The sequence below is a fragment of the Dama dama genome, chromosome 12, assembly GCF_033118175.1.
Source record: "Dama dama isolate Ldn47 chromosome 12, ASM3311817v1, whole genome shotgun sequence".
Taxonomy (NCBI): Eukaryota; Metazoa; Chordata; class Mammalia; order Artiodactyla; family Cervidae; genus Dama; species Dama dama.
The window spans coordinates 86,253,473-86,272,221 of record NC_083692.1 but is presented as its reverse complement, the minus strand read 5'-3'; the positions used below and the strand labels follow the sequence as shown (position 1 = coordinate 86,272,221).

At 56.1% G+C, this 18,749-nt stretch overlaps 1 protein-coding gene across 1 annotated transcript in view; it reads right to left on the bottom strand.

Annotated features, from left to right (window-relative positions):
• ITGA11 (integrin subunit alpha 11) overlaps nucleotides 1-18,749 on the bottom strand; it is a 133,551-nt gene continuing 114,802 nt past the window's right edge. Inside the window, exons 20-30 of the mRNA XM_061157988.1 lie at nucleotides 18,061-18,268; nucleotides 16,070-16,168; nucleotides 14,288-14,364; nucleotides 12,485-12,574; nucleotides 11,668-11,758; nucleotides 10,096-10,209; nucleotides 9,814-9,900; nucleotides 7,940-8,050; nucleotides 7,748-7,843; nucleotides 3,059-3,172; nucleotides 1-2,397 (exon numbers count right to left, since the gene is read on the bottom strand). Coding sequence (XP_061013971.1) covers nucleotides 2,326-2,397; nucleotides 3,059-3,172; nucleotides 7,748-7,843; nucleotides 7,940-8,050; nucleotides 9,814-9,900; nucleotides 10,096-10,209; nucleotides 11,668-11,758; nucleotides 12,485-12,574; nucleotides 14,288-14,364; nucleotides 16,070-16,168; nucleotides 18,061-18,268 — 1,159 coding nt within the window. The 3' untranslated portion in view covers nucleotides 1-2,325. The remainder of the gene's footprint in view (nucleotides 2,398-3,058; nucleotides 3,173-7,747; nucleotides 7,844-7,939; nucleotides 8,051-9,813; nucleotides 9,901-10,095; nucleotides 10,210-11,667; nucleotides 11,759-12,484; nucleotides 12,575-14,287; nucleotides 14,365-16,069; nucleotides 16,169-18,060; nucleotides 18,269-18,749) is intronic.

Here is an 18,749-nt window from a genome sequence, read left to right as displayed (position 1 = left end):
TTGTTTTTAAACACTGTATTTTTAAAATTTTTTAAAAAATATTTACGACAGTAAAGGTCGTACTGTGTGTCAGGGGACAGATGCCTTTGATGGATCCCCTTTCATTCCTACCTCAAAACCAGGTCAAGGCATAAATTATTCGGCTGGGCACCAGGCGTGCCTCTTGTCCTCGGGGCACCATCATTGGTGGTTCCACTTGTCCCAGGGGCTGGCCGATCAGATATTTGCCACCAAGGTTGCACAGGCTCCGGAGGTCCCTGCACTGGCTTTATCCAGTACGTTCCATGGAGAACCCCTCAGCACTGGTCCAGCCCTTCTCCCGGGCACGGGTGATGGGTGAGTAGAAGGGAGGAACTGGAGGTGGGGATGGTGGTGGGGTGTGTGTGTGTGTGTGTGTGTGTGTGTAGGGGCAGGGTGATGTGGGGAGGGTGAGGGTGTATGTGTAGGGAAGGGTGATGCAGGGAGGGTGTGTGTGTGTGTGTGTGTGTGTGTGTGTGTGTAGGGAGGGGTTGATGCAGGGAGGGTGTGTATGTGTGTGTGTGTAGGGACGGGGTGATGCAGAGACAGTGTGTGTGTGTGTGAGAGAGAGGGAGGGGTGGGAGGCTGTGTGTGTGTGTGTGTATGTGTAGAGGAGACAGGGTGATGCAGGGAGGGGGTGTGTGTGTGTGTCTGTGTGTGTATGTGTAGAGGAGACAGGGTGATGCAGGGAGGGGGTGTGTGTGTGTCTGTGTGTGTATGTGTAGAGACAGGGTGATGCAGGGAGGGTGTGTGTGTGTGTGTGTCTGTGTGTGTATGTGTAGAGGAGACAGGGTGATGCAGGGAGGGGGTGTGTGTGTGTCTGTGTGTGTATGTGTAGAGACAGGGTGATGCAGGGAGGGTGTGTGTGTGTGTGTGTCTGTGTGTGTCTGTGTGTGTCTGTGTGTGTATGTGTAGAGGAGACAGGGTGATGCAGGGAGGGGGTGTGTGTGTGTGTGTCTGTGTGTGTATGTGTAGAGGAGACAGGGTGATGCAGGGAGGGTGTGTGTGTGTGTGTGTGTGTGTCTGTGTGTGTATGTGTAGAGGAGACAGGGTAATGCAGGGAGGGTGTGTGTGTGTGTGTGTCTGTGTGTGTGTGTGTATAGGGAGGGGGTGATGCAGGGAGAGTGTGTGTGTGTGTGTGTAGGGAGGGGGTGATGCAGGGAGGCTGTGTGTCTGTGTGTGTGTGTAGGGAGGGGGTGATGCAGGGAGGCTGTGTGTCTGTGTGTGTGTGTAGGGAGGGGGTGATGCAGGGAGGCTGTGTGTCTGTGTGTGTGTGTAGGGAGGGGGTGATGCAGGGAGGCTGTGTGTCTGTGTGTGTGTGTAGGGAGGGGGTGATGCAGGGAGGCTGTGTGTCTGTGTGTGTGTAGGGAGGGGGTGATGCAGGGAGGCTGTGTGTCTGTGTGTGTGTGTAGGGAGGGGGTGATGCAGGGAGGCTGTGTGTCTGTGTGTGTGTAGGGAGGGGGTGATGCAGGGAGGGTCCCCCCCCCCCACCCCCAGCCTGCAGCCATTGCCTCAGGACAGGCTGTGGGGAAGGTGAGGTGAGAACTGGAGGACTGTGCCAGGCGCCCAGGGACAACGAAAGCAGCGGGAGGGGCGGCAGCTGCAGGCCTGGGGCTGCTGTGAGCACCGCGGGACGGGTGTGGGTGTCAGCCAGGTGAACGCAGGTGGGGGTTGGGGAAGAGCCCACCCGCACCCCCCTCTCGGTTCTCCTAGGTCCCAGCTGCCTGTCCATCACAGTCTCTGCCTCCCAGAGTCTGTCTTCATCCTGGCCAGCAGCTGTCACCACGGGGGCCCTCACTCAGGGGGCACTCCAGGAACCTATCTCCGGCTAGGAAGGGGTGAGGTGACTCGGGAGCTGTGGGCAGCGTAGGGGTGGGGGACAGCACAGGATACAGATCCGCTGTCCCCCTGCAGCTACAGGTCCAGAGAAGGCAGAGTGCATTTGCATTTGTAGTCTCCTCTCCGGGTTTCTTCTGAGGATGGGGTGATGACGACTTCCTAGCACCTTAGTGGTGGGGGTGGCAATGCCCCTGCACAGCCTGGGGGTGACTTTGGGGTGTACCTTGGGGGAGGGTCCCTTTAAGTCCCTAGGGATCTGTGTTGGAGGTGCTGCGGCTCCCAGTAGGACAGTCCCTCTGAAAACTGACTCGAGTTCCTTTCAGAGGGAGTGGACTCGGTCTTTCAGGAGATGAGGTCAAGTGCAAAGTGAGCTGGAGTCCTCTCCGCCCCAGCTCGGTGGGCTCCGGGCCTGCACACTGCCTGGGCCCGCATCCCGGCCCCCATCCACTCACGGCCTCCTCAGGAGCCTCACTCCAGCACTTTGGGGGTGGGGTCCAGGCCGGGCTCCCTCCTGCGCTTGGCACTTTTGAAGAAGCCGAGCTGTGGGGAGGCAAAGGGAGGGATGTCAGGGATGGGCAGGTGGACAAGGCCTGTCTCCCGCCCTCCACTCACCCTCCTGGGGCTTCTTTCCTCAGAGGCGTTCCCTGAATGCCTCCCCTGCTCACGCTGAGTAGCCCCCGCCAGCTGCCAGGCGGCGCAAGGGGCCTCTTCATTGGTGACACGGAGGCTGGAACCAAGCTGATGGAGCCTATGCCCAGAGGCAAGTAGTCGTGCTATTTGACGCTGCCCGAGTCACTACCCCTCTCTGGGCACCCCCTCACCTGATCTCGAATAGGAGGAGGTTGAGACCAGGGCTTCTTAACCTGAGGCTCAGAGACAGAGAAAGGCTTCTAAGGGATTTCTTCACAGCCTGACTTTAAATTGGAGAAATTCTGTGGTTGTGTGTGCTTGCTTTTTTTTTCTGATCAGAGGAAGGCTAGCTTTCATCAGGGACCTCCAAAAGAGCTGGAGCAACAGGTTGAGTGCCCTCTGGTGGCCCATCTGCCTGCTGTGGTGAGGAGCCGGCGCGTTCTGGGGAGGAGGCTGGGCGGGCCCCCACTCCCATGAGGAGCAGCATGTGGGCACCGGCCACACAGCTCAGAGGCTGGGGCCCCAGGCCAGGACAGCCAGGGTGCTGTGCCCCCCACCGCAGGGCCCTCACCTTCCAGAGCGCCAGGACCAGCAGGGCCAGCAGCAGGAGGCCCCCCAGGGTGCTGCCCACGATGATCCAGATGGGGATCTGCGAATCTTCTTGCTTGGAGATCTCAAACGTGATCTGCAAGGGGAGCGGCAGGGCCGTGTCAACAGCACTGCGGTCCTGGGGCCCCGGGCGGGCGGAAGCCTGGGGCAGGAAGGAGGGCAGGAGACAGCCTGCTGCTGGCGGGGAGAGCTGTGGCCCCTCCCCAGGAGGAGGCTGCAGGGCTGGGTGGCACGCGGCCTGCTGAGCGGCCTCAGAGCGCCCCGTCCAGCACGGGGGACCCCTGACTGAAGTGGCCAGGCAATCCCACCTTCTCTTTGAGATGCTTCCTGCTTTGGTTTGGGCCACTTCTCTTCCTGGATCCTCCTCCTTCTACACGGGCTCCTGTTTCTTGCTTTGTTTCCTGCTGCTTCCTAAGTGTTGGTGTGTCCCATGTCTCTGTCCTTAGACATCTTTTTTAAAGTATTTTTTATTGGAGTATAGTTGCTTTACAGTCTTATGTGAGTTTCTGCTCTACAGCAGAGTGAATCAGCTAAATGTGTACATATGTCCCCTCTTTTTTGGATTTCCTCCCCATTTAGGTCAGCACAGAGCATTGAGTAGAGCTTGTGCTACACCACAGCTTCTCCTTAGTTGTCTATTTTACACACAGTATCCACAGTACGTATATGTCAATTCCAATCTCCCAATTCATCCCATCCCGCTCTCCGTGGACCTCCTCTCTATCTCCAGTCACTCCGTGACTCCCCCTCAGAGCTGCCTGGTGAAGTAGGTGCAGTGGGCACAGTGCCAAGGGCCCGCAGTGCTTCTGAAGGCTCAGACAGTAAAGAATCTGCCTGCAATGCAGGAGACCCCGGTTCAGTCCCTGGGTCAGGAAGATCCCCTGGAGAAGGGAATGGCAACCACTCCAGAATTCTTGCCTGGAGAATTGCATGGACAGAGGAGCCTGGCGGGCTACAGTCCATGAGGTCACAAAGAGTTGGACACGACTGAGTGACTAACTCACAGTGCTTTTAGGGGCCCACAAAAATGTTCTAATTTCCTTTAAAGTTAGAATAAAAAATGAATATAATCTTGCCTGGATTTTATTTGTCTTTATACAGACTGAGTCATAAAATAATAATTTTTTTTTTCTCTGTTTTTGGAGAAAAGCCCTAACACAGTTCTGGGGAAGGCCATAACCATCTCTATGCCAGTTGATGCACTCATGTTTCTACCTTCTACCTGGACTCTCCACTGCACTTTTTTAAAACTATTTTTGTTGGTTTTTGCTTTTAGGCCATGCCACACAGGCTATAGTCCATAGGATCGCAAGAGTCAGACACGACTTAGCGACTAAACCACCACCACCACACAGCCTATTGGATCTTAGTTCCCTGATCAGGGATCCAACCTGGGCCCCCTGCATTAGGAGCTTGGGTTCTTAACTACCGGGCCAGCAGGGAAGACCTCCCACTGCATTCCTGACTCACATCCGGTGGTCCACGCGGCCCACCTGGTACCTTTAACAGCAGGTCCTCACACAAATTCCTCATCTAACTCCTTAGTCTGTTCCTGGCAGCCAGAGGAGGCAGGGGATGTATGCTCTGCCCTGCTGGGTTCCCCAGGTTTCCCATCTCACTCAGGGTGAGAATTAGAGTCCTCGTCCGGCCTGCAAGGCCCTGCACCCTCTGGCCCTTTTAATCTCTCCAGCCTCATCTCCTGCTCTGTCCCTTGCTCTTAACTCCACCACCTGGCCACCGAGACGCCCAGCACTACGCCTGCTGCTGGGACTTTGAGCTCTGTTCCTTCTGCTGGCAGGGCTCTGCCACAAGACACCGCTGTGTTCCCCCCACTGCTGCGTTCCCCCCACTGCTGCGTTCTCCCACCGCTGTGTTCCCCCACCGCTGTGTTCCCCCCACTGCTGCGTTCCCCCCACTGCTGCGTTCTCCCACCGCTGTGTTCCCCCACCGCTGTGTTCCCCCCACTGCTGCGTTCCCCCCACTGCTGCGTTCTCCCACCGCTGTGTTCCCCCACCGCTGTGTTCCCCCCACTGCTGCGTTCCCCCCACCTCTGTGTTCCCTCACTGCTGTGTTCCCCCACCACTGTATTCCCCCCACTGCTGTGTTCCCCCCACTGCTGCGTTCCCCCACTGCTGCGTTCCTCCCACCTCTGTGTTCCCCCACTGCTGTGTTCCCCCCACTGCTGCGTTCCCCCACTGCTGCGTTCCCCCCACCTCTGTGTTCCCCCACTGCTGTGTTCCCCCACCGCTGTGTTCCCCCACCACTGTGTTCCCCCCACTGCTGCGTTCCCCCATCTCTGTGTTCCCCCACTGCTGTGTTCCCCCACTGCTGCATTCCCCCCACCTCTGTGTTCCCTCACTGCTGTGTTCCCCCACCGCTGTGTTCCCCCACCACTGTGTTCCCCCCACTGCTGTGTTCCCCCCACTGCTGCGTTCCCCCCACTGCTGTGTTCCCCCACTGCTGCGTTTCCCCCACCTCTGTGTTCCCCCACCTCTGTGTTCCCCCACCGCTGTGTTCCCCCACCACTGTGTTCCCCCCACTGCTGTGTTCCCCCACCTCTGTGTTCCCCCCACTGCTGCGTTCCCCCCACCTCTGTGTTCCCCCACTGCTGTGTTCCCCCACCGCTGTGTTCTCCCACCACTGTGTTCCCCCCACTGCTGCGTTCCCCCATCTCTGTGTTCCCCCACTGCTGTGTTCCCCCACCGCTGTGTTCCCCCCACTGCTGTGTTCCCCCACCACTGTGTTCCCCCCACTGCTGTGTTCCCCCACCTCTGTGTTCCCCCACTGCTGTGTCCCTCCACTGTGTTCTCTGTCCCTCTATGGAATCGTCTTCCTGTATAAAATAGCACCTCCTCCTCTCCACCATTACGCATCTGCGTTTTTCTGGGCAGAGCTTATCACCACTGACACCGCACTCGTGTTCACTGGCTCGTCCCCCGCCCCAGTCCGGTCAGCGCCAGGGAGAGCAGGGTTATCTGCTTTGCTGCTGCTCTGTCCTCGGTGTGTGGGACAGGGCCGGCACAGAGCAGGGGCTCACTCACCTCGCTGAAAGCCTGAGTGAACGCACCCCTCGGCAGCATGGCAGCAGAGCCCGGCTTGGCCACGGACTGTTCAACAGGAAAGCCCGCTCCCCTCTGCCCTCCCTCACACAGCCTCCGTTTCCATATCTGCAAAGTGGCCATGGGGACGTCCCTCACAGAGCCACGCGTGGTGAGCAGGGAACATGGCACCTAGTCAGGGCTCCACGGACAGCAGGTCCCTTCTAGCTTTTTCCATCCTTGAAGGCTGGCACCTGGCTCTGCCTTCCCACACTGGCACCTTGCACAGAGCCAAACCACCAGGGGCTTAAGTTTGGGGTGACTGGGTTTCTAAGAGAAGTGAGGCATCCAGAGAGTATAAGAGGGGCTTCGGGGGGTGAGGGGTGGGAGTGGAAGGAGAAATCACAAACTAGTAATTGACAAATGAACCGGTGTGGAGAGTGGGGTTGTTAAGTGTGTGGTGTCTGTACCACACTTCTCACTTGATTGCCTGGGAAATTCCCGCATGTCTCCCAAGATTCAGATCAAGTGGACTGTCTCCAGAAAGCCTTCCCTGGACACGCCCTGCTCTGACCTGGGCTCACCCTCAGACTGCACCCACACTTCGCTGTCCTCGTTAATCTGTGGTGGGGGCTGAGTCACAGGAGGAAAACCTGACAAAGGCTGGAGGAGGAACAAGTAAAACTGCTCCCGGGGTGTTTGCCCTGAATGCCGCTCCTGGGCTTCTGCCCCTGCGCCCTCGCTGCCTGGCACACCCCCACACTGTTTGGGATCGACGTTGATGACTTGTTAAGGTCTGGCTTCCTGACCTGGTGTATTTTGCTCTCCAGCGTCTCCTGGGACGGGGCTGGGGATTCACGGGGCACCTGGGATAGAAGGCTCACCCGGAGCCCAGACCACAGTTCAGGGATGTGGCCAGCGGAGGGCAGCAGCGTCCTACGCCCGAGATGCCCAGCTCCTTCCAGAGCACCCACCTTCATTTCAAGACCCAATTTCTCATTTTTCCGGGAGCACCGCCTGGATCTTCGCTCCTTTCCCAGACCCTGATTCAAGCCAGTCTGATCTATAACAGTCTGGCTTTACACAATTAAAAAAGAGTCCCAATACAGAGACTGCTCCCACCCCCTGGTCTTCACAATTTCAGTTTGCAACAGCCTTCATTCATTAGATCTGAGGTGTAGACGGATGAGAAGGGGAGAATTGGCTGGCCGTTCTAGGCTACCAGTTTGCCAAGACCCAGCCTCGCTGCCCCGAGGCAGGAGGCAGGCAGCCTGGGCAGCGCTTCTGCTCCCTCCAGTGTAAAACACACAGGTGTCCCTCCTTCCTCCGCCTCTGGGGAGCTGTGGAGGTATAGAGCTTGGTGACCCCCCCCCCCCCCCCCCACTCCCCAGTACAGGGTGATGAATGCCTATTTCTGGTCCCCTCTTCCCCACTTTTGTCCCAGTGGCCTGTTTGTCTCTCTCTGTTTCCCCTCTCCTCTGATGTTGCAGACTGCCGGCAGGCCTGCCCATCTCTCTCCTGCAGGGGGAGTAGGGAAACTTGAAAGGGAAGGGATGGCCCTTCCCCAAGCTGGCCTGGCACGAGCCCAGGTCTGCAGGGTTCCGAGTGCTCACCTGGCGGCTGGGATCCTCCTCGCGGAAGATGAACGGGCTGTGGAACTGCCTCTGCAAGGCGGCGTGGACCGTGATTCTCATGAGCTTGTACTTGAGCTGTGTAATCAGAGGCCTTGTCAGGAGCTGGCCCCTCCCCTGGAGAGACTTCCCTAGCACCCATCTCCTCCAGCCTGGCCCTGGAGCTCTACTTACTGCTTTTAAGGACCTCAACCACAGGTTCCCCAGCAGATGGAAATTGATTTCCTGGTTGGGGTTCAGCCTCACGTTGCAGTTGATGGAGACTACATCAGAGTTGCTGTGATTCTGAAAGAGGAGGGTCTCTGGGTGAGCAGGGGCTTGGCCACCAGAGAAATGGCTCACCTGCCCAGCTTGACCAAGTGGGGTTTTGTGCCCGGGGAAGGCTGACAGAGGACAGGGGACAAGGACGGAGGTGAGGGTGGACACAGGGGCTGGGGCTGCCGGGGCTGGCTGGAGGACAAGGTAGGGATAGTATTAATATATCCGATGCTCCAGTTGAAGTTGTGCATTACTGGATGTATTCCAGGAACAGACCTTTAGGTCAACATTAGAGAGCCTATAAATGTCATCCCCCTACAAACACATTAAAGGGAAAGTGATACATTACTTTAACAGATGCAGAAAAAGCATTTTATGAAATCCAACTTCTGTTTGTGATAAAAAAAAATACCAGGGAACTTCCTGAATCTGAATAAGGGTGCTTATTAAAAAAAAAAAAAAAAAAACTACATCAAGTATTACATTTCACAATGAAAAACTAAAAATAATTCCTTTAAAAGCAGAATCAAGACAAGATGGTCATCATTTCTGTTCAGCATTGCCCTGGAGCTCCTAGCCAGAGCAATAAGAAAAACAATTTAAAAGGATTGAATGGTAAAACTAAAACTATTATTACTTGCAGATGACACTATCCTAATAGAAAACCCAAACAAATCATCAAATAATTAGGATTTATTAGGTTAGACTCACTTGTGTGGCTCTCTTGCAGCCACCTCACCCCACCCAAGTTTGTCTTCAGTACAGTGCACTACACTCCAAAGATGCTTTGTTTGGGGAAATCAAATGAAAACAGCGAAGATTTTTATTTGGGTAAGGAATCATGAAAGCATACTAAGAAATTGGTGCGTGGGGCTGAGGTGGCCCCGGGAACCTGGAAATTAGCAGGCGTCCTGAGAGGCCCTGGCTGGGGTGGGGGGCGGGGGTTGAAATTGGGCTGCCTTCCGTTGCAGGCTTCCCAGAGGGCGCCAAAGGTAAAGACTCCACCTGCCGATGCACAAGACGCAAGAGTCGAGTGTTTGATCCCTGGGTCAGGAAGATCCCTTGCAGAAGGAAATGACAACCCGCTCTAGTATCCTTGCCTGGAAAATTCTGTGGACAGAGGAGCCTGAAGGGCTACATTTCATGGGGTTGCAAAGAGTCGGACATGACTGATCTACTGATCAGTCTTCTATCTCTGGGGACAGGGAGGCCCCGGCTGATACGGTCAGTGTTTCCAGCACAAGCCTCGTGGGGTCTGGCCTCTGTTATGCTGTTCCATCTTGGCTCCTTCCTCCTCCCTCTGCTTGTCCATATCCTACTAGCCCTTTTAGGTACAGGGGCAAGTCCATGATCTCTGTTCCACTTTTTAATTTGGTTGCACTGGGTCTTAGTTATGGCACACAGGATGCTGCAGCATGGAGGACCTTTTCAGCTGTGGCATGTGCGATCTAGTTCCCTGACCGGGGATCGCATCTGGGCCCCCTGCATTTGCAATGCAGAATCTTAGCCACAGGACCACCAGGGAAGCCCCCCTGCTCCTCTTATTCAAGGTTGTCTGCTCCTCTGCCCTTCAACCCGTCTCCCAGCCTCTATCCCTGGTTTCTTTACACTCAACCCCATGTCTCCCATGAGATGTGAGCCCACTAAGGATACGAAGTATCTTTTCTGTTTCCTTTCAGTTGGAGGCTGGGACAGAGAGAGGCTCCACAAGCTCCTGTGGACAAACTACAGGACGAGGAGCTCAGGCAGCCCCTCTCCTCCTCCCGGGGCTCCCGGTGTGGGATGCTCACCAGCTGTGGGGCCCGACTCAAGTCCTCCTCCGTCGGGGCATGGCGGTACTCCGTGCTGTTCCCCCAGATGTTACAGGACGTGTTCACCTGCAGGAGGAAACAGGCCGCCAGCCTCACACAAGCCCTGGCAGACTCAGCAGCCCGAGCCATCCTCTCTCCTCCTCTGCCCAGGGAAGGCCCAGCCGGCCCTGGCCCGGGAGGAGGAGCTGAGGTCTGGGGACTCGAGGGCACACCTGGGGTCTGTTTGTCCCCTCCCCACACCGGCCCCCCGGGCACGGGTACCTGGTCGGTGAGGAAGTCCCTCAGCAGCAGCAGCCGGTTGCCGCCCCTGGTGGCTATGGGAACGGTGATCTTCATCATCACCCCGTGGATGGGAAACAAGCCCAAGTTTTGGATCTGTGGCCGGAGCGGGGGAGGTGTCAGTAAACCCAGCAGCGGCTGGGTGGTGGGGGACAAGGTCCACAGGGTGAGCCCCCCTCACCAGCCAGGCCTGAGAAACAAGTTCCTTCTAGCTCCCTGGCCCTTTCACTGCAGATGCTCTAAGGCTCTTCCAGACCTTGACTGGGGGCCGCAGGGAGGAAACTGCACGAAAGCCGAAAGGGACGGGCTCCTGGAGGCTGAGGACGGCCACTGGGGGCCATGAGGCTGAGAGCAAGGGTTACTTCCCCCCTTCACCCTCGTTCGGCTATGGTGCTGGGTGCTGCGCTGGACAGAGGTCTGGGTGGAGATGGTGACAGCAACTCCTTTATTATGAGAGGGAATCATTAACGGATGTAATGATTACATCCAGATGCAGGATGTAAACAGTGTGCACATTCTAGCCGTGACACATTAAGTGTCAGTTCAGTTCAGTCACTCAGTTGTGTCTGACTCTTTTCAACCCCATGGACTGCAGCACACCAGGCCTCCCTGTCCATCACCAATTCCTGGAGTTCACTCAAACTCATGTCCATTGAGTCGGTGATGCCAGCCAACCACCTCATCACCTCATTCAGTGTCAGAGCCGCAGTGATTACAAGCAGGGTTTTGGAATCAGAAAGGCTGGACACATAACCCGGGGCTGCTGCCACAGATGAGCTGTGTGGCCTTGGGCAGGTTACTAAACCTCTCTTGGACGAGTCATCGAGGCATCTGTGTGTTTCTAGCTGTCTGCCTGATCCCGACTCCTGCCTAACAATTCAGGGCTGGGGAGATCATGGGGCAGAGACTGTTAAATGCCTCCTAATTTTCCTTCTCCCTTCTTCCTTAGTGACAGAAACCAAGACAAAAGGCACATTTCCTAGCCTCCCATACAGATGAATCACACTGTTCTGGACAATGAGAGGTAACTGGAGGTGTGAGGCAGTGCCAAAGAGGTTCCTCAGGGAGGGGTCTTGCATGCTCTTCTCCCCTTCCTTCTTCCTGAAATGAGGATGTGATGACTGGAGCTGCAGCCACCTTGGACTATGAGGTCAACTTGAGAGGCTGATGATCACATGTTGAGGATGGTGGAGTGGACACAAGGAGACCCAGTCCCAGAGGACTTTGTAAAGTTGTCAACTCTGGACTTTTTTTTATGGGAGAGAATAAACCCCAGAGCATTATGTATATCATTGTTTTTTCATATTTAAAAAACTATAAGCAGATGCACCTAATCTTCACTGACACATCCTCCCAGTCTAGCCCTGTACTTTTCCAGATGAGGACTGAGAGGCTCAGAGAGGGGGAGGGACTTGCCTAAAGTCACACAGTGAAGGGGTGGCAGGGTTGAGGCTGAAATCTAGGCACTGGCAATGCTTTCAGATTCCTTCCCTCCCAAACGGGGGTTCTCAGCTCCTGTCTTTCGCTGTCTGCCTGGCTGCCCTCCAGCCTAACCTTGAAAACGCAGTGGAAGGGAGGCCCAGTGCCGTGGTATCTCTCCAGGGAGCTGTTGGACTTGACCTCGTAGTGGCTCAGGCTGCTGCTCCTGCAGGGACAGAGGACGGGGACTCTGCGCGCTCAGTCACGTTGGTGAGATGGATAAACGAACGAAAGAAGGTGCGGGCATGCTCCCACCTCCCCCAGACCACAGCAAACAGGTTTCCTCATGTGTCCATTGGGAGGGCTGTGTCGGGAAGGCTTCTGAGGCTCAGCAGGAATAAACACTGAGATCAGTTAGCAATGTCTGCTGGTGTGTGGGATGGGCATGAATCAGAAGGGCCAGTTCTCTGCCATCCCAGTCCCTGCCTCCGGCCCAGGGGCATGGCCTCTTTCGATCATGAACTGTGCACCGTTCCAGCCTCTAGTGTTGGCTGAAGGAAGGCCAGAGCTTTCTGTTTGCTGTTACTTCCTGACTTCTCCACCTACCTGGAAGCTCTGGGAGGTGGAGGGGGGCAGACTGGGGGCCAGGGGCAGACTGAGGGAGGGGGTGGTGGGAGCAGTCTGCCCTGGGGGGAGGACTTATTAGCAAGTTCTGTTACAGTTTTGACTTCTCTGCAGAGCAGGTCTCCACTTGCAGTCTCTCCTGGGTGGACACCGCCTGCGGCCCCAGCCTTCGGGGTGCCCCCTGCGGGGAGCTCCCTGGGGACCAAGTCTGTGCCTCCTCCTCTAGTGGACACCGCCTCCCCTTCATGGACGGGGCGCTGCACTCCTCGGGACACACTTGGCCGCATCTCCGAGCACCTCGGCACAGGGGCCCCGGGGCCCAGCCCACCTGGTGAACAGGACGTCGGCCTCGTACTTGAGGTGGAGGCGCAGAAGGGCCGCGTTGTCTTCCTTGGTGCTCTCCTCCTCATCGCTGTCACTGCAAGGAGAGCCGGCAGCGCCTGCAGCTCCACTCAGCCCCAGCACCCCGAATGGCTCAGGGTGGCTGGGGGGATCCAAGCCAGGCTGAGAAGGAGCCTCCCAGCTAGCCTAGGGCTGCGGCTCCAGAGAGCCAGCCCGGGGGTGGGGGTGGGGGGGCAGGCAGCCTTGGAGGTGTCTCCCGGGAGGGGAAAGGCCGGGGAGGTGGAGGACCTGGACCTCAGCTTTGCCTGCCCTCTCTCTGGGCGCAGCACATCTGGGCTGGAGGCTGGGAGGACCGTGCCAGCTTGGTCCCAGCAGCCTGTGTTCCCCTCTCATCTGTCAGCTGGGCAAGTCCTGTGCTGGGGGCCCCAAGGGTGGGGATGATGCTTGTGGGGCAAGGCTCTGCCAAGGGGAGGGGAGCAGCATGAGGAATTAATTCAAAGCAGAGCGTTTACTGACTCTGGAATTGACCTTTCTGAGGTACAGGTTGGGCAGCTCCCATGGGGTGGCTGAGGGGCTGTGGGCTGCCTTGAAAAGACCAGGGAGGCATTAGAGAGAGTTTTGTCAAATACGCTTCCCTTTACTTCTGAGCAGCTCGAACCCCCCGGGGCAGATCATTTTAGACATAGAGAGATACAATCTCTGCTCATTAGGTACATGAAGTTGGATTTCCTTTGGAAGCTTTACCCCAGAGAGGTGCTTAGTTAGAAAAGGGATACACGCATACACACCTAACTCACAAATGCCCGCCAGCAGCCACACTGCCAAGGAGACTGCAGGCAAGGGTGTTCACTGCCTGTGAGAAGGGGCTCTTTTCTTAGAGGGAGGCCTCAAGATATCAACACATCTTCACCTCCTGGCAGGTGAGCATTCCACCAAAGTGCACAGATTGGCTAACTACACTGAGTGTGGATTGCTAGCGCTTTGTGACTGCTGACTCGAGTGTGTGCTGGAATGTTGGTGCTGCCGGATTTATTTCCAGTGTGGAGAAGTTCTCAGAACGGTTTATAAAGCCTTATAAAGCTAGAATCCCTTCCTGCCTTTGTGTGTTTATTACTGACACGGGTGATTCATGGTGTCAACCTAAAGCGAATTGCCTCAGGGAAGCCTGCGAGACAGACAGACAGATCCACAGTTAAGAGAAGGTCTTTAAAAACTGGAACTTTCCAAGGGGAGAGAAGGGGCCAGGGCAGAAAGAGCACTGGATAAGGAGGAGGAAATCTGTCTATGGCCATACCACCCTGCACGCACCCCATCTCGTCCTTTCTCAGAAGCTAAGCAGGGTTGAACCTGGTTAGTGCTTGGATGGGAGGAGTAGGAAATCTAGTGTTTAGCTTCCTGTTGTGCTACTTACATGCTGTGTGTTGTTGGGAAATTCACTCAACCTCTCTGAGCTTTTTCTTACCTGGGAGGTGGAATGGGAATAAGTCCTGCTTTGCTTGTCTTAAGGGGCTGCTGTAAAGACTGACTGAGATAATACCTGCCCAGTGCTCCACAACTGTAGGGCTTTTACGTAACTGCTATAGAAAGGTAAGGGTATTATTATTTCTATCCAAGCTGAAGAACAGCGGCAGTGCAGCAGGCTGGCCAGCACTTGGGGACTAACCTGGGGCCCTCCCAGGCTGGGGCAGTGAGGGATGGGGGATTCGGTGTGGGAAGGGGCAGTTCCTAGCGGCAGAACAGGGCCTCGGAGTAGCGAGTGGGGAGGGAAAAGGAGTGGGCCAGCCCTGACCTGCCCGCTGTGAGCTGGATCTCCAGGTGGTGCAGGAAGATGGATTTGCTGAACTCAAAATCCAGACGGAAAGCCACCTGCAAAGAAAAAGTTGCTGGAGCTGGGATGGCTGGGAACTGCTTGCCCACAGCAGCCCTGGCCCACCCTCCCAGCCCCTGCCCTCCCAGTGGACCCTGCTGGCAGGGAATGGACTGGGGGAGGGAGGACCTAGCGCTGGAGTAATGTGAGCTGTGCTTGGGGGCTGTGGAGGGGACGCAGCCAAGGTCAACAGCTCCTGAGATGGGGCTTCTTGGCTGTGGAGCCAGCCTTCGCCACCTCCCTTTGTTTTTAAGTACCGGCCACTAGAAGGCAGCAAGTCCAAATTCAGAATCTTCCTGCAGGAATTTCTGGGTGGGTGAGTTGATGGCAGGAAGGGAAGATGGCCATCACCACACACCATGGGAGGTGGGGCCAGAAGTGAGTGGTAAGATCGCCCATATGCACTCCCTGTTCTTGCATGTGAACCGGTGGAGAAGGGTGGAGGCTGCCCCAGGCTACTCAGCAGGCTGGTCACACATCTGTCTCCTTGTCCAGAGGCCCCCCACCACTCCGATGGCCCCGGTCCCCATGCTGCCCTCGGCCTTCCCCCAGGAGAAGGGCCTGGGTGCCCTGTGAGCCTCTTTGTTACCTTCTGCCCCGCCTGGTGGTGATGCTGAGGCTTTGCACAGAACCCTCGTGCTCCTCCTAGGCCTGACCCTCATTGGTTTTCCCAAGGAGACCTTGGTGGGGGGACCTTTCTCCCTGAGTGGCCACGGGTGGGGTGGGGAAGCTCGGGCTGGGTGCTGCTCCCCCTGGGTCTTCACCCAGGAATTCTTGAGTGTGCCAGTGTCTCACCCCAAACACTACAGTCTTGACCTGCCTGGCACCAGAGACATTCTTTTATAAGGAGCCCTAATCCCCCTCCTGGTCCCCCAGCCTTGCAGACTCTGCTGCTGGGAACACACTCCGCTCTCCAGCTAGCCCTGCCTCAGGCTCCCCTCTGTCTGATTCTCACTTTACAAGCAGCTTGGCCTCAGTTAGGTGTTCCCTTACTCTGGAACCTTCAGTGGCTGCCTGCCGCCCAGGGGATGGAAAAATGCCCCACAATCTGGAGTCTATCCCCTTTCCCAGGAAGTTGCTTCTCCCAACCCTACACTCTTTTCACATGTACTTTTAAGCACTTGGTACTTGCTCAAAAAACATTCATTTTCCTCCCCGTCTCTCCCCAGGCACAGCTGGGGAGACAGAGGCTGGACATTTTAAAAACATGTGATGGGGACGTCCCTGGTGGTTCAGCAGTTGAGGCTCCACGCTTCCAATGCAGGGGCCGTGGGTTCAATCCCTGGTCAGGGAACTAAGATCCCACATGCCTCATGGTGAGGCCAAAAAAAAATTTTTTTTAAAAGTAAAAACATGCTAGGATACAGTACAGAGGGTTAACTGGCCAAGAGGAGGTGGGGGAGTGGTGGGTGGGAGTGGCAGGATTCTCTGAGGTGAGGGTCCAAGCTCTCCTGGGTGTGTTGTCAGCCCTGGGGTGGCTGGCTGAGTAAGTCATTCAAATGTCATTTCATGGGAGAAAAAAAAAAAACCACCTTAATTTAAAAGCCACCCTCAGGCCTGTCTGTCCCTCCCCCTTCTGCCCCTCTGTTTTCTTCCACTTCTCTTGCTCCCCCTATGCCTCCCTGACCCGCCCCGGGCCCACTGCACACCACGCCCCAGCCTGACCCGCCCCGGGCCCACCGCACACCGTGCCCCAGTCTCTACCTTGGCCTTGGCCCAGAAGAAAGGATAGCTGACGTTGCAGACTTTCTTGTGGAGCCTCCTCTCCTCATTCACACACTCGATGCTGCCATCTGAGTCGTCCTGGGGGAAGGTGGGGGCATCATGGGCAGCAGTTAAGTGTGGTCTGAAACCTGGGTCCGGGGGCCAACCCTGCCCCCAGCCCCCAGCTGCCCAGGCTGAGGCTGCAGCAGAGGCCGCAGAGGCTGGAAGCACAGAGCCCAGGAGGCTCGGGTGTGGCATGGCTCTGGGTGCAGAAAGCATGGCAGCAGCCGGGGCAGGGCAGTAGGGCCGCTCAGCAGTGCCCAGTTGTGAAGAAAATGGGCAGACACTCATATACGCGCTGTGTCTCTCCCTCAGGATCAAGCCTGGAGGCAGGACTTATCATCCAGCTTACAGGTGGGGTCAGTGAACCCCAGAGATGTGAGGTAACCAGCTCAGACCACCAAAAAGTGGCTTCTTCCACTTGAGGCCCGTTGTTGGATGGTAGGGGATGGGGAGAGGAAGGAGGGGGTGCTTCTGCTGTGAGCACCTCCTGGGCTGGGGATGGACGGTGGTGCTGGTGAAGGAGTGAGGCTGCAGGCCAGCCCTACTCACATACTATATGCCATGTGTTTGTGTGCATGTGTGTGCGCGTGTACGTGTGCATATGGACATGGCCCTTCACAGGACATGTTTCCAAAGTCCCTTTGTGTCACAGAAATAAAACACCATGATTCCTTCTCATGAGGGTCAGGAACAGGCATGGGATTGGTCTTGGACAGTCTGGGCTATGGCAGCAGGAAAAGATGGATGCAGGTTTGGGGCTCTATTTCCCCTAAATACCCTAAGTCCAGATGGAGATAAAAGCCTCTGGAAGGAGAGGCCTTTAAAAGACTATCAGGTGAGCCAGGCATTTTTACTCTGGGCTGTGGGGCAGGACCTGGGCCTGGCAGAGGAAGTGATTTTGCACTAACAACCTCTCCTTGCATCCTATGCACTGACCTGGGGTCTATTTGAGGACAGCGGGGACCCAGCAAGGGCAGGCAGCCCCCCGCTTTTCTAGTGGGCCTCACTCCACTCAGCTTCCCCTCCTGCTCTATAGGAAGAGTGCGTGCTCGTGTGTGTGTGTGTGTGTGTGTGTGTGTGTGAGTATGGCTGGGAGGGGTCGTCCGGTCTCTCTCCAGGCCAGTGAGGAAGGAGTGGTGGAGGTGAGAACACAGGGCTGGCTGTTCTATTCTGCAACCCCCAGGCCCCACGTGGACACGGTGAGATCTGTGAGGACAGAGACTGTGTCTGACGGAGCCTGGGACCCTGAGCATCCACACGTGACAATAATGTCTTAGGTTTGTTCAACCAACTTGTCTTGAGGGACTTCTCCATGCCCAGGCCGGGGGACAGACGTGACTGAGAAAGGGCGCTCGCCCTCCGGGAGCTCAGGGTTATAGCAGGGCAGCGCTCAGACACTGGTGATTCCCATGGAGCATGCAGAAGGCTGTGTGGGCTGGGGGCCCTGTGTGACCTTTCGGGGCTTCAGGAAGTCACCCCAGGGAGCGTGGCACGGGGACCATGCGAAGCTTTAACGTGGGGGAGAAGTCAGTTCTGATTCTTGTTAGAAGGGCTTTGCTGAGAAAGTCTGGAGGGGACTGTAGGCAGAGGGTGTGTATGTGCTGTTGTGCCCACACATGTGTGTGTATGTGTGTGTGTCCCTAACAAGGGCCAAGGGTGCAGGCTGAAGGATGTCCCTCTTCTGGGCTCTGAAAGGCTCAGACTGCCCTTCCCCGTGGTTCTCAGCCCTGCCTACACACTGCCATCCCCAGGAAGCGTTAATAGCAGACTGACCCCAGCCAAACTGCATCAGTGAGGACGTCCGGCAGAAGTCCGGACAAAGCGATCTATCTCTAAGCTCCCAGGTGATTCTAAAGGGCAGTCAGGCCCCCTTCTCAGACTCTTCCTCTCCTCTGCGCTTCCCCTCAGGCAGGCCACCAGGATCTTACCTTCTGGATCAAGCTGGCAAACTGCAGGTTTGCTGACTGGGAGATGTTGAGGACGGTGCTGTAGGCGTTCTCACCCCTGTTCTCCAGCAGGGCCTCCACAGCCACCCGCCGCCGCGTGCTCTCTATGATGAAAACCGTGGTGTCAAAGGACAGCGTGTACGCAGAGCAGTCCTGCACAGGCTTCCTCAGCACCCTCTGGCAGTACTCCCTAAGGGAAAGAGATGGGCGGGGGTCAGGCACACGGGATGGAAAGGCACGGGTGGACCTCCGTCTGCCTGCCTCACCCCTGCCGTCAGCGTGTTTCCCTTTTGGCTTTGGCTACCAGGCAGCTCAGAGCTCAGGACAGAGACAATCCTGGTTCTTAGCCCAGCTGGTTAGAATCTCTGTTTCTACACCTTTTTACAAGGTTTGGCTGTACTATTTCTATTATTTATTTATTATTTGTATTTTTGATTGAAGTGTGGTTGATTTACAATGTTGTGTTAGTTTTAGGTGTAAGCAAAATGATTCAGTTATATAAGTTCTCTTTCAGATTCTTTTCCTTTATAGGTTTTATACACACACACACACACACACACTTTTTTTTTGGCTGTGCCAAGCAGCATGTGGGATCTTAGTTCCCTGACCAGGGATCATACCGGTACCCCCTGCATGGGAAGCTCAGAGTCCTAACCACTGGACTGCCAGGG